At 60.5% G+C, this 12,113-nt stretch overlaps 2 protein-coding genes across 4 annotated transcripts; one reads left to right on the forward strand and one right to left on the reverse strand.

Moving 5' to 3' along the window:
• The first annotated feature begins 1,329 nt into the window (after positions 1 to 1,329).
• On the forward strand, positions 1,330 to 6,050 carry ASIC3 (acid sensing ion channel subunit 3). 3 transcript variants are annotated; one of them, XM_042977435.1, is made up of 12 exons: positions 1,330 to 1,519; positions 2,144 to 2,738; positions 3,481 to 3,631; positions 3,854 to 3,981; positions 4,138 to 4,339; positions 4,433 to 4,489; positions 4,591 to 4,738; positions 5,041 to 5,132; positions 5,275 to 5,354; positions 5,452 to 5,523; positions 5,695 to 5,753; positions 5,917 to 6,050. In XM_042977435.1, the coding sequence occupies exons 2-12, from the start codon at positions 2,205 to 2,207 to the stop codon at positions 5,996 to 5,998; spliced, it is 1,605 nt and encodes a 534-aa protein (XP_042833369.1). In that variant the 5' UTR covers positions 1,330 to 1,519; positions 2,144 to 2,204; the 3' UTR covers positions 5,999 to 6,050. The 3 variants fall into 3 exon arrangements, with proteins under 3 accessions (XP_042833369.1, XP_007087614.2, XP_042833370.1); XM_007087552.3 differs by having other exon boundaries at positions 5,886 to 6,042; XM_042977436.1 differs by having other exon boundaries at positions 5,965 to 6,030.
• Positions 6,051 to 7,112: 1,062 nt separating this feature from the next.
• Positions 7,113 to 11,388, reverse strand: CDK5 (cyclin dependent kinase 5). The gene is made up of 12 exons (XM_007087518.3): positions 11,271 to 11,388; positions 10,525 to 10,613; positions 10,365 to 10,432; positions 10,136 to 10,196; positions 9,980 to 10,036; positions 9,143 to 9,238; positions 8,917 to 8,991; positions 8,652 to 8,748; positions 8,413 to 8,482; positions 7,694 to 7,754; positions 7,511 to 7,591; positions 7,113 to 7,384 (listed from the first exon to the last, which is right to left on the reverse strand). The coding sequence occupies exons 1-12, from the start codon at positions 11,305 to 11,307 to the stop codon at positions 7,298 to 7,300; spliced, it is 879 nt and encodes a 292-aa protein (XP_007087580.1). The 5' UTR covers positions 11,308 to 11,388; the 3' UTR covers positions 7,113 to 7,297.
• Positions 11,389 to 12,113: the final 725 nt, after the last annotated feature.

A 12,113-nucleotide genomic window follows, 5' to 3' on the forward strand; every position in this document is an offset into this window, starting at 1 on the left:
CTGCGTTTCTTCCACTCACGGCCAGGAGCCCGCCAGTGTGAGCCCAGCGGCCTCAAGTGAAATAAGCTTCAGTAAATAAATTAGTGGAGGTAAACCTGTGTTCTCCCAGGCCTACCGTACAGCGTCTCCCCATTCCCGGTACACGGGCAGGTGAACATTTACTTCACCAAATGCGGGGCTGGACACCAGGCCCTGGCCATCCTCCTTGGGGGGGTGTCTGGGCTGACCCCACTCCTACCCCCCCAGCCCTCAGCCGCCAGGCTCTCCTGCTGTCCTTTGTCCCCATGCCTTGGATCAGCACGACACATTTGGCCCACTGCAGGCCAGTAGGTACCAGCCCTTCGGACCGCCGCTCTACTTCCTGGAGGTGTCTGTCTGCTCCAGCTGCTGAGAGTCCTGCCCTGGCCGCCCCGTCGTCTCCTCTGGATCATCGGCAGCATCTTCAGTCAAATGTACCAGCTCTGCCCTCTCAAGGCTGGCATTGCCATGCCATGCTGGGCACTGTGGCCCGGGGCACCCCAGCTGGGTCAGGGGCACTGTATCTCTTCCTTTAGAAAAGCTCCCCTGCAGGGGCACCCAGCTGGCTCCGTGGGTAGAACATGTGACTTTTGATCTCAGCGTCATGAGTTCAAGCCCCATGTTAGGCACGGAGCCTACTTATAAAAAAAGAAGAAGGAGAGGGGCACCTGGGTGGCTCAATCAGTTAAGCGTCCAACTTTGGCTCAGGTCATGATCTCCTGGTTTGTGAGTTCAAGCCCTGCATCGGGCTCTGTGCTGACCGCTCAGAGCCTGGAGCCTGCTCCGGTTTCTGTGACTCCCCCTCTCTGTGTGTCTCCCCTCCCCTGCTCACCCTTTCTCCCTCTCCCTCAGAAATAAATAAACATTTAAAAATTAAAAAACAAAAAACCCCGCCCCGCCCACTCCTGCAAAACAGGCACACTGCCCACCATGATACAGGTGTGCAAAATGGTAGAATTCCCACAGTGGGGAGTTTTGTGGTATCTACCAAATTATCCATTCAGCTGCCTCTTGACCCAGCAGTTCTATTTCTGGGAATTTACAACCATGCAATGGTATTGAGAACACCATTGTTTACAATGGAAGACGAAACCCCCAGTGTTCATCAATGGGAGTGTGAGTAGATAAAACTTGGTCCGCCCACACAGTGGAATAGAATGCATCCATTTAAAAAATGGGGAAGCTTTCCAGGTACGAGGTATTCCAGTCTCCAGAATGTTTTTAAGTGAAAAAAAAAAAACAGCGGAATTCTAGGGCACCCGTGTTCCCCCGGAGAGTGCCGCAGTCACTGTGGCAGAGACCAGCCTCAGGAGGGCCTCAGCGTGGGCAGGTGGGAAGAGGACACTCAGACCACTCCGGGCCTTGAGACCTGCAGAGACTCTGGCCACGCGGCGTAGGCTGCTGGGGGCTCGAATCTGCCGACGCCAAACTTCCCACCACTTTCCAGCCTGGTCAAGAGCCAACTCCTCTCTTGGTGAAGGAGCAAATTATCCCAAGTGAGGTTAGTGGGAAGGGAGGAGAGACAAAAGGAGGGACGGACCGGGCCGAGGGTCAGCAACTGACCCTCCACCCAACCGCAAGGGCCGCAGCTGGGAACCTAGAGGGCCATTAAGGCACCCCCAGCCCCGACATCTCTCCAGACTCCCTTCAAGCCCTACCCGGGATTGCTGTGGTTTTCCGCTGGCGCCTCTGGCCTCCACAGCCACGCCCCTCCCCCCCAACACGCTGCACTAATGGCTCAGCCTGGGGCCCCAGGGACCTTCCCTGCCCCCCAGACTGCTCTGCGGGCCCCCTTGCCCCCTCACTGCTGAAACCCAATCCTCTGCGGCAGCCCTGGCTCCGCAGAGCAGCCTCCAGCAGAGCGGCCCCTGCCTCCCAAGTCGGCTGCGCCCTACCTGGCCTCTCCTGCAGAGCCCCCGGCCCAGCGCTGAGCCTAGTGGAGCCCCGGCTGGTTCCTTTGAGACAGCCGAGCCGAACCTGCCTGGCCAGTGCCTTCCCGCTTCTTGGTTTGGGCCCCTCTCCCCACTCTCTCCTCCCCTCTCCTTCCCTGCAGTGACCCCTGCCCGGCCCCCCAAATCCTCAGTCCCTCCCAGTCCTCGGACTGACCCTCTTTCCTCTCTCCAAGTCCCTGCAGCCTGCTCGCCAATCCCCAGCCCTCTCGGTGTCCCCCACCCTGGACCTCAGCCATGAAGCCCCATCCTGGGCCAGAGGAGGCCCAGCGGCCAGCTTCGGACATCCGCGTGTTCGCCAGCAGCTGCACGATGCATGGGCTGGGCCACGTCTTCGGCCCTGGGGGCCTGACGCCTCGCCGAGGGCTCTGGGCCGCAGCCGTGCTCCTGTCGCTGGCCGCCTTCCTCTACCAGGTGGCTGAGAGGGTGCGCTACTACGGGGAGTTCCACCATGAGACAGCCCTGGACGAGCGCGAAAGCCACCGGCTCACCTTCCCCGCCATCACCCTGTGCAACATCAACCCACTGCGCCGCTCGCGCCTCACGCCCAACGACCTGCACTGGGCCGGGCCCGCGCTGCTGGGCGTGGAGCCCGCTGAGCATGCCGCCTTCCTGCGCGCCCTGGGCCGGCCCCCCGCGCCCCCCGGCTTCATGCCCAGTCCCACCTTCGACATGGCTCGACTGTACGCCAGGGCCGGACACGCCCTGGAGGAAATGCTGCTGGATTGCCGCTACCGAGGCTGGCCGTGCGGTCCCGAGAACTTCACCGTGGTGAGCTGGCTGCCGGCCCGGCCTACCAGGGACCCGGCCAGTCCCTGCCCAGGACCCGCAATTCCCCCAGCCTTGCTGGCCCAGGCTCCTCCTAAGCTAGGGGACCTTCACACACCTGTGCCGGGGATCCTTTCCTTCCCAGCCGGGCGACGGGCTCCACACCCCACCAGTGCCTTTCTGTCCAGCCCAGGAGACGGCCCTCCTTGGGGACCCCTGCCTGCCATTCAGCTGGACTGCAATGTACAAGGTCATGCCTTCCAGCACAGGGCACTCACTGGGGCTGGCTCTGGGCCCGAGCTCTGGTCTGTGGAGCCCCTGCCCCTGGGGCCTGGGGAGAATCTAGTGGGGCCGTTCTAGAGCAGAACGCTCTCCTGCCTGGGGGAGTGGGCTTGTCTTCCCTCTGCCTCTCCAACATTCTGCCAGTCCTGGAGGAGGGCAACTGAGACCCACTTCCTTTCTTGCCATCCTCTGAAGACACACTTGTCCTACAGGCTGTGCCCTGGGCTGGGGGGCTGGGGGGCTGAGGAAGGGGGAGGAGGGGCTGCGGTGATGGGAGCCCACAAGGGTCCAACTAGCTGTGCTGGTAAGTGGGAGGGGCCGGGGGCACTGAGATGTGGGTTCCGTGTTCAAAGAGACCACATAGAGGATGGGGAGGGGAGAGGTCTCATGTTTGCCTGGGGGAAAGAGCTGGCTGGGCTCCTTGTCCCCTGGTGAGCTCTGTCCCCCGTCTGCTCACCCGCAGATCTTCACCCGGATGGGTCAGTGCTACACCTTTAACTCCGGCGCGGATGGGGCAGAACTGCTCACCACTCCCAAGGGCGGCATGGGCAACGGGCTGGAGATCATGCTGGATGTGCAGCAGGATGAGTATCTGCCCGTGTGGAGGGACATGGGTATGGGGGCACCCGTGTCAGGCTGGAGGGGTGGCAGAGATGGTGGACAAAAGGCTCTGGGAAGGAGAGGAGGCGCTAGGAAGGGCCCCAGAGGAGTACATCCCTTCCTGTGAAGGGGGGGGCGGGGCCAGGCAGGGTTGGCCAGTCACAGTCCTGGGGCAAGCTGTCTGCAGCAGGGGGGCTCCTGGGACACAGGCGTCAGGGTCCCCCTTTCCCCTGCAGAGGAGACCCCGTTTGAGGTGGGGGTCCGAGTGCAGATCCACAGCCAGGAGGAGCCGCCCACCATCGACCAGCTGGGCTTCGGGGCAGCCCCCGGCTACCAGACCTTCGTGTCCTGCCAGCAACAGCGAGTATCCTCACGGGTTTTTCCAACCCCCTCCTTCAGCCGCAGCATCTCAGACCATCCCAGGGGCCTCCAGCCCTCGGCATGCTGTCTCGGTGACCACTCACATTGCACCTGGTCGCCCCACTTCTCCCCGAAGCCTCCTTAACCTGACCAACTACAGCTGAGCTTCCTGCCACCACCCTGGGGTGACTGCAGCTCCGCACCTCTGGACCCCGACTTTGAGCCGGAACCTTCTGGTCCCCTAGGTCCTCCCAGCCCCAGCCCAGGCCCCCAAGCCCCCTATAGTCTGATGGGGTGTCGCCTGGCCTGTGAGGCCCGCTATGTGGCTCGGAAGTGTGGCTGCCGAATGATGCATATGCCAGGTAAGGAGCTGGTGGGGGCGGAGGCGGGGGTCCAGGTACGGCGAAGGGGCCTGGGAGCTGCTCCTGAAGCGGTCTCCTCCCCCACCACGCCAGGCGGGGCGCCAGTGTGCAGCCCCCAGCAATACAAGGACTGCGCGGACCCGGCGCTGGGTAAGGGGCAGGCCTCCCCCACGTCCCCACCCCCGCTCGGCTCCTGCTCCCGGACTCGCCGGCCGGGTGGCCCTGACTCAGGTGACTGTGGTGGCCTTTAGACGCCATGCTGCGGAAGGACGCGTGTACCTGCCCCAACCCCTGCGCCAGCACGCGCTACGCCAAGGAGCTCTCCATGGTGCGGATCCCGAGCCGCGCCGCCGCCCGCTACCTGGCCCGGAAACACAACCGCAGCGAGGCCTACATCGTGTGAGTCGGGCCATCCGGGACCAGACGGGGCAGGGTGGGGGGAAGGGCGGGGGCACCCTCCCGCGGGCGAGCCTTCGTGCGCACACCGGGGTGCAAGCCCAGCTTGTACATCATCGCGGGGCTCCTGGGACTCTGGCCAAGCTGTTTAACCTTTGTGATAGCATCTCTTCTGCAAACGGGGCCGTGACACCCGTCCCGGGGCTCTGAAGAGGAGTCACAGACGGGAGATCACACACCTCTCTCCTGCCAGCAGCTATCACCTGGGGGTGTCCAGCGAGCTTTCTTGGCCTCTTTTCCTCCAGAGAGAACGTGCTCGTGCTGGACATCTTCTTTGAGGCCCTCAACTATGAGACCGTGGAGCAGAAAAAGGCCTATGAAGTGTCAGAACTGCTCGGTGTGTGTGTGTGTGTGTGTGTGTGTGTGTGTGTGTGTGCGCGCGCGCACACACACACACACACATCCAGGTCATCCAGAAGTCTGGGGAGGTATGGGCTTGGCAGGTGGCTGTGAGCTGATGGGTAACCTGGTCTCCACAGGCGACATTGGGGGCCAGATGGGGCTGTTCATCGGGGCCAGCCTGCTCACCATCCTTGAGATCCTGGACTACCTCTGTGAGGTGGGCCTGAGCCCCAGCTGGGGGAGGGGGAAGGAATCAGTGCATAAGATCCAGGAGAAGGTATGCAATGGCCGCTTCCCCCACTGCTTGCCCCCAGGTGTTCCAAGACAGGGTCCTGGGATACTTCTGGAACCGGAAGCACTCCCAAAGGCACTCTAGCACCAATCTGGTAACAAACCCTTCTTCCTTCTTTGTCATCTCCAATGTCTTCCCCTGAAGCCTAGAACACCATCCCTACCCAGCTGAGGAAAGAATGGTGGGGGAGGAGCGTGCAGTGACTTTGGCTGGTCCTGGGAGGGAGGACTCCTCCCCACCTCTGACCCTCTCCCTCCTCCCACAGCTTCAGGAACGGCTGGGCAGCCATGGAACCCAAGTTCCCCACCTCAGCCTGGGCCCCAGGTAACAAGAAATGGCTCCCTATTTCAAGGGAGGAGGGGCAGGTCCAGTCTAGGGGGTGACACCGAGGTTCAGGAGGGGAGGGCAGTGGGAACAAGGCCTCCTGTCCCAGCGCAGTGGTCTGGGTCTCACCAGGCCCCCCACCCCTCCCTGTGCCGTCACCAAGACTCTGTCTGCCTCTCACCGCACCTGCTACCTCGTCACACGGCTCTAGACCTGGCATCTGTGTCTTCCGGGCTGCACCTTGACATCTTGGACGGGCCCAGCCTGCACATGTCTCTGCCCTCTTCATCCCAAATAAAGTTCTAGTGCGTCAGCCTCAGCTGTTTCTCTCACAGCCAGACTAGTCAGGCTAAGGTCAAAAAAGACCTCCGTCCACCAACCTCCAGTGGACAGCGTCTGAGATGCAGGTGGGTCCCAGTCAACCACCACAAATCTCTCTGGGCGAAAAGAGTAGTGAGAGGGCGTCCTCCCCTTGCACCTCAGCATGAAGGAGTTTATCGAAATGACATCTCAGAGAGAAAGGAGCCCAAAGCCAGGTATCAAGGCAAAGAGGACTCAGCGGGAGGACAGTTATGTTCAGGGCACACAAGGGAATAGTTGAAGAAGGCTCTGACCCAGAGCCTGGCAAGAAGTGGGGGGCAGGGAGAGGACAGAGGGTGTGTAGCCACTTCCAAGAACACAAGCTGCTGTCTGCCTTAGATCATGACTCTTTTCTCACGTTTGGGACCAAGCACCAGCACACCACCTGTCTCCATGGGAACTGCTCTGCATCTCCAACCTTCCCAAAGAGCAGAAGGTCCCAGCTTGAGATGGTGGAGGGAGGCCTTCCCTTCCCACTCCTGCCAGTAAGAAGACATCCTGGCCCCGGCTACAGCCCCATCCCTGCTCTTTCTCTGTACCTCAAATATTGGAAAACTGACAAGGGGGCAGGGGAAGGAATGTTCCTCGTCTAACCGCATCTTTGGATCCCTGCTGTCCCAGCCTATCAGCCTGGGTATGGGGGGTGGGGGGGTGGGGGTGAAGGGAAAGATGGGGAGGTACACGTGGGGTATGGAGAGCCGTGAAGAAAGGCCCCGCCCTTTTCTCCCCATTCTGGTGCAGGCCCATCCTTACTCTGACACTGGCTGCCAGCATAAGCACACGTGCGGGGGTGGTACTGCCCCGAGCCCAGGGGTCAGGGGTGGGGGGCGGTGCCCCCAGCCCCCAAGTGTCAGGCCACTCAGAGTAGTGGAGCAAAGGCTGGACCACTGGGCTGGGTCTGAGCCAGAAGCAAGGCCGGAGAGGGCGGTAAAACAGAGACCCCTGCCCAAGCCCACCCGCCTCTCAGAGCCACTCTACCACATCAGCCAGACTGTGGGAAAGGAGCCAATTTATGAAATTAAATAAAGTCCACGGAGGGAGCGAAGAACACGGGCCGGGGCACCCCCACCCCGGCCGGGCCCAGCACAGCTGGAGCTCAGCACCCCGTGCACCCCCGGCTTTTCCTCCCCTCCCGGGAGGGGGCTTAAATAGGCCAGGCCCCAGCCCGGCCAAGGTCCTGGAGCCTACGGGGGGCAGAAGTCGGAGAAGTAGGGGTGTTGCAGGGCTTCCTCTGCCGAGATGCGCTGGACGGGGTTACATTTCAGGAGGTTCTGAAGGCGCAAAGAAAGGCGCGAAGAAAGGCGGGTTCAGGCTGGGTTAACTGCCTCCAGCCCCAGCCTCCCCTAGACCTCCTGGCAAGTGTCCGGATCCCACCCTCGGCCCCTGCCCTCGGTCACCTGTAGAAGGTCCCTCCCTGTGGCATTGAGCTTGGGTACGACATTCACCAGGGACGTTGTGGCCGGGTACATCGGGTAGGGCTGTGGGGGTGGGGGTGCAGGGAGAGTCAGACCAGCGGTGTGGGGGCCCGGAGGCTGCTACAGCTGGGAAGCAAAAGGGACCCCCGCTATTCCCCGTCACACCTTATAGTCTGGCAGCTTGGTCATGGCAGGCCACTGCTCCTCGGTTGGTGTCCCCAGAAGTGTGTCCACGGGGTCAAGGATCACTCAGGTGGAAAGGGGCGGGCGAGGGGCTCTTCCTCTCCTGGGGGGGGGGTTCTCATATACCCACCTCCACACCCCTCACTTTATCCCACCGCTCATGACAGAGGCAGGACCCAGCGCGTGCAGGGTGTTCCCGGGGCACACCAAGCACTTTACAAACGCTCACTCCTCTGACCTAAATAAACCCCGATGTCTGTTGCTGATGAACCAGTCGGCCTTCTCCTACTCCCACGTCTACCCCCCCCCCCCCCCCCGCTGCTTTTGGCTCCTGCGTCCTAAGGATTCACTCCTCAGCTGGAGGAACACGCTCACGGCTACTCCCCCAAGTGAGCCCTCCTTGTCACAGGTCACACATTCTCCAGCAAACAGCTTCAACCCTGCCCTGAGCCCACCGGGGTGTCTGCCCTCCATCCCCTCACCCCAAGCCACCCCCGATCCTGGCCCAGGCCATGCACTCTGCGCTCCACAGGTTCCTTACTCCCCTTCATGTTTTTAAAATTAAACTCTACACCCAACGTGGGGCTCAAACTCGTGACCCCCCTGGTGAAGAGTCGCACGCTCTACCGACCGAGCCTGCCAGGTGCCCCCTCTGACTCCCCTTCAGAGAGCTCAAGGTGAAGGGAAATGTCGAAGGATATCGGAAGATTCTCTTCAACTGGTCGTCTACGTCATTGCCCGGGAAAAGAGGCCGCCCCGCGTTGGCCAGCTCTAGGGGGTGCAGTGGGGTATGAAGAACCCCTCATTCCCATGGCACCCTCTGTGTGTCCTATCCCCAGCCCCAAGCGCCTCACTCCCTTCCCCAGAGGGGCCACTCCAGACCCGATCTGTCCACTCAGATGGGAGAGACAGTGGCTCCGCAGACCCCCAGGCATGTCACCTGCAAAGATGCAGCCGGCCGACCACATGTCGATGGATGTGGAGTACAGCTTGGCCCCAAAGAGGACATCCGGTGGGCGGTACCACAGCGTGACCACCTGGAGAAGACCCCACCCACAGCGACCCCCCTGCTTAGAGGGCTGGGGAGGAGGGGCTCGGTAAGGAGGGGAAACAATTGTGTGGGACCTGGAGTAGTAGGAGACGGAAAGATGCTCAGAGGGGACCCCCTCCCTCACCCCCGTCTCCCACCCCCCCCTCCAGCTCACCTCAGCTGAGTAACAGCGAACTGGGATCCCAAAGGCTCGAGCCAAGCCAAAATCGGCCAATTTCAGCTCCCCGTTCTGACGGGAGATGGAAAGGGACTTTGAGAGGGGTTTTCAACAGTCCCAGGGCAGGCCTCCTTCTTCTGCCTCCCAGCCCAGCTCCCCCCATCACTTGTGCCAGCCAGTGACTACCGCCTCCCTGACCTCCCACCTTCTCCCCAGGAGGTACCCTGTTTATCAGCAGGTTCTGGGGCTTCAGGTCCCTGTGCAGTACATTGCGGCTGTGACAGAATCCCAGGCCTTTCAGCAGCTGGAAGAGGAAGGACTGTGGGGTGGAGAGGGGTGGCGGGGGGAGAGCATCAGACCTTCTGGAAGGAAGCTGCAGCCAGTAGTGGGTCACGTTCCCCTCTTCACCCTCTGCTAGCCTCAAAACCCCGCCCATCTTTCAGCCACCTCAGCACTTCGCTACGGAGGACCTGCTTTGTACGGTGGTAGGTATTATATACCCATATATATAGGTATATATATGGGGGCCCTGCTCCCCACCCTTCTAGAACTTACAGCCTGGTGGGCCTTCCCCCCCTCCCACTCTGATCTCTCCCCTAACTGGCCTTAGGTAAGCACACACTTCGTAGCCATCAATATATATGCTGTGCTGTATTATCATTCAGCACTGCTTACCCGGGGACTGGGGCCAGGCACCCGGGCCTAGCACAGTGCCTGGCATAGAGCAAAGCATCCAATAGGTGTTTGTTGAATGAATGAATGAATGAATGAATGAGTGAATGAATGAATGAGTGAACGAACGTATCTCTCTGACTCTCATTTCCTCGTCTCTCAAATGCAAATCGTATCACTGATATCAAAGTATTACTGTCAGATCAAAGAGACCATGTCAAGATGCTTGCTCAGACGGAAAGCTCCTGGAGGGTAGAGACAGGGTTTTCTCATTCCGACACCCCAGCGTGTCCCCGCTCAGGTCCTGAACTTGGTGCTCAGAGAGTGCATACGCTGAAGACAGAGTGCCACTTGGCCTCAGTGAGTCTCCAGGACACTAGCCCCTCACCTTTACAATTTCAGGATCTAGGTCACCATTGCAGCTGTCGAAATACTTCTTAAGGTCCTAAAAAGGGATGGGGGTGGGGAACGTGACAGAGTTTAACCTCAGTCTGGGCCCCTATACCCTCCCCCAAGGCTACAGGCCCCCAAGTCCCCCTGTCACCTGGTCACAGAACTCAAAAACCAAAGTCAGCTTCTTGTCGCTATGCAGGACGTCATGAAGCCTAGGGAGGAGGGAGGACTCAGCGGGGCAGGTCCACGAGTTTCAGCCTCAGGTCCCCAAGGGATCTGTATCAGCCCAACCCTGGTCCCAGCATCAGCCCAGCCCGTCTCTGAAGCCCCCCTCCTCCAACTGACCACACAGGCAAGGAGGACCCTGCCCATCTACACACCTGACGATGTTCTTGTGCTTCAGCTCTTTGAGTAGGCAGATTTCCCGAAGGGCTGAGCTCGGCACTCCCTACACATGGGAGGGGGCCGGGCGGGCAACAGTCACATCCCACCCAACCTGGGCCCTCAACCCCCTCCCTAGCCCTGATGTCCCAGTCCTACCTCATCATCGTCATCCAGCCTCACCCGTTTCAGAGCCACAATCTCATGGGTCTCTCGGTTTTTGGCCTTGAATACTGTTCCATAGGTGCCTACAGGAAGGTCGGGGGCGAGGGTAAAGATGGGACACCCTTCCCACCCCAGGAAGTCCCTGTCAGGAGAGCAGGCAACGCAGGTGTGCGTTATTTCTGATGTCTGGACGAGTAAAGGAAGAGATTGAGGGTGAAAGGCTCAGCATTTGCAGAGCTTTGTAAGTGACGAAGGGGCAGAGAAGGTGCCTGTAGACAGATGGCTCACGCGTGTCTTGCAGCAGGGATCGGCTGTGGCTGCGAGGGTAAGGAGGTCTATAATAAAGGCGGTGCTTCCGGAGGGTCTGGGGATGGTGGGCAGGTCTGGAGGAAAGTGGGGGTCGGCAGAAATGTTGAGGTTGGAGGTCTGCATCGAGAACTGAGGCTGGGGGCTGGGTGAGGTTTTGCAAATGGTGCTGAGGCTACGGGTGGAAGATGCAGGAAGTGTTAAGGTCGGCAGGTGGGTCTCCAGGAAGTGCTAAGGTTGGGAAGGGGCGTCTGCGGGAAATGCTAACGGGAAGGACAGGTGTCCGCAAGGAGTGTGGAGCTCGGGGCCAGGGCTGCAGTCAGGGCTGAGGTCGGAGCCTGTGGGTATTGCTGACGGTAGAGGAGCCAGGCTGCAAGGAATGCTGAAGGGTCTGTAGAGGAAGATCTTGCAGGAACATCTCGTAGTCCCATTACCTTCCCCAATCTTCTCGAGTTTCTCGTATTTCTGCATCGCGGCAGCCGCGGGGACCCCTACGGGCCCTGGGTTCTAAGACTCCGGCCCCGGCGTTGCAGAGGAGGCGGCACCCCAGCCTCCGGCCCTGCCCCGCCTCCCCCCCTGCCTGCGCAAGGGCTTCTGGGCCGTGTAGTACTAAGGGTTCGCAGGTTTCCCAGCAATGTCCCGGGCATTAGGCAACAAAAAGACTACAACTCCCAGCAGGCTGCGCGAAGGTTCTCTGCAGCAGTCGCTTCCCGGGGCCTCGGTTCGACCGCGGAGGAAAACCTTGGACTTCAAGTCCCAGGAAGCATCGCGTGTCCGCTTTCCGGGCCTCACAGCCGTCGCGCCACAGCTCCCAGTGTGCCCTGCTCTTGTTATTCCTTTCTGTGATCACAACCTTCTTTTGAAAAGGGTTTCTCTGGGACTACACATCCAGAATGCAGTAGGGTGGGGGTGGGGCGCTCTCTGGGGTTTGGGGTTTGGGATTTGGCGGCCTGCATCCCCTGCCCGGATAGCTGCGCTCTGACGCGACTGATGGTGTCGAGGTTCCAACGACCTCCTGACAATCGCGCTACGGATTTCCACCTCTCCCCAGGCCATCTGGAGACCTCAGGATTGATTGGGGAATGGCTCCGAGCCATGTTTTGGTGATGACTTCACGGGGACCAGCTGAACCACAAGGCTGGGAAGAGAGGCAGGTGTGCCCCTGGATTTAACTTACGCCAGAGACCCCTCTCTGCCCTCGGCCCCGTGTGTCGTCTCGGAGCCCACGCGACTCCAGCCGTTCGCTACACTGTGACACCCCAAGGCAAGCTGGCTGG

This window comes from Panthera tigris, chromosome A2 (genome assembly GCF_018350195.1).
Source record: "Panthera tigris isolate Pti1 chromosome A2, P.tigris_Pti1_mat1.1, whole genome shotgun sequence".
Classification (NCBI taxonomy): Eukaryota; Metazoa; Chordata; class Mammalia; order Carnivora; family Felidae; genus Panthera; species Panthera tigris.

Coding starts and splice junctions, on each gene's coding strand:
- ASIC3 (XM_042977435.1), top strand. CDS start 2,205: ATGAAGCCCCATCCTGGGCCAGAGGAGGCCCAGCGGCCAGCTTCGGAC. Junction 4,490..4,590: donor CTGCGCGGACCCGGCGCTGG/GTAAGGGGCAGG, acceptor GGTGGCCTTTAG/ACGCCATGCTGCGGAAGGAC. Junction 5,355..5,451: donor TCCTGGACTACCTCTGTGAG/GTGGGCCTGAGC, acceptor GCTTGCCCCCAG/GTGTTCCAAGACAGGGTCCT.
- CDK5 (XM_007087518.3), bottom strand. CDS start 11,307: ATGCAGAAATACGAGAAACTCGAGAAGATTGGGGAAG. Junction 10,614..11,270: donor ACTCGAGAAGATTGGGGAAG/GTAATGGGACTA, acceptor ACCTTCCTGTAG/GCACCTATGGAACAGTATTC. Junction 7,385..7,510: donor CAGGGAGGGACCTTCTACAG/GTGACCGAGGGC, acceptor TTGCGCCTTCAG/AACCTCCTGAAATGTAACCC.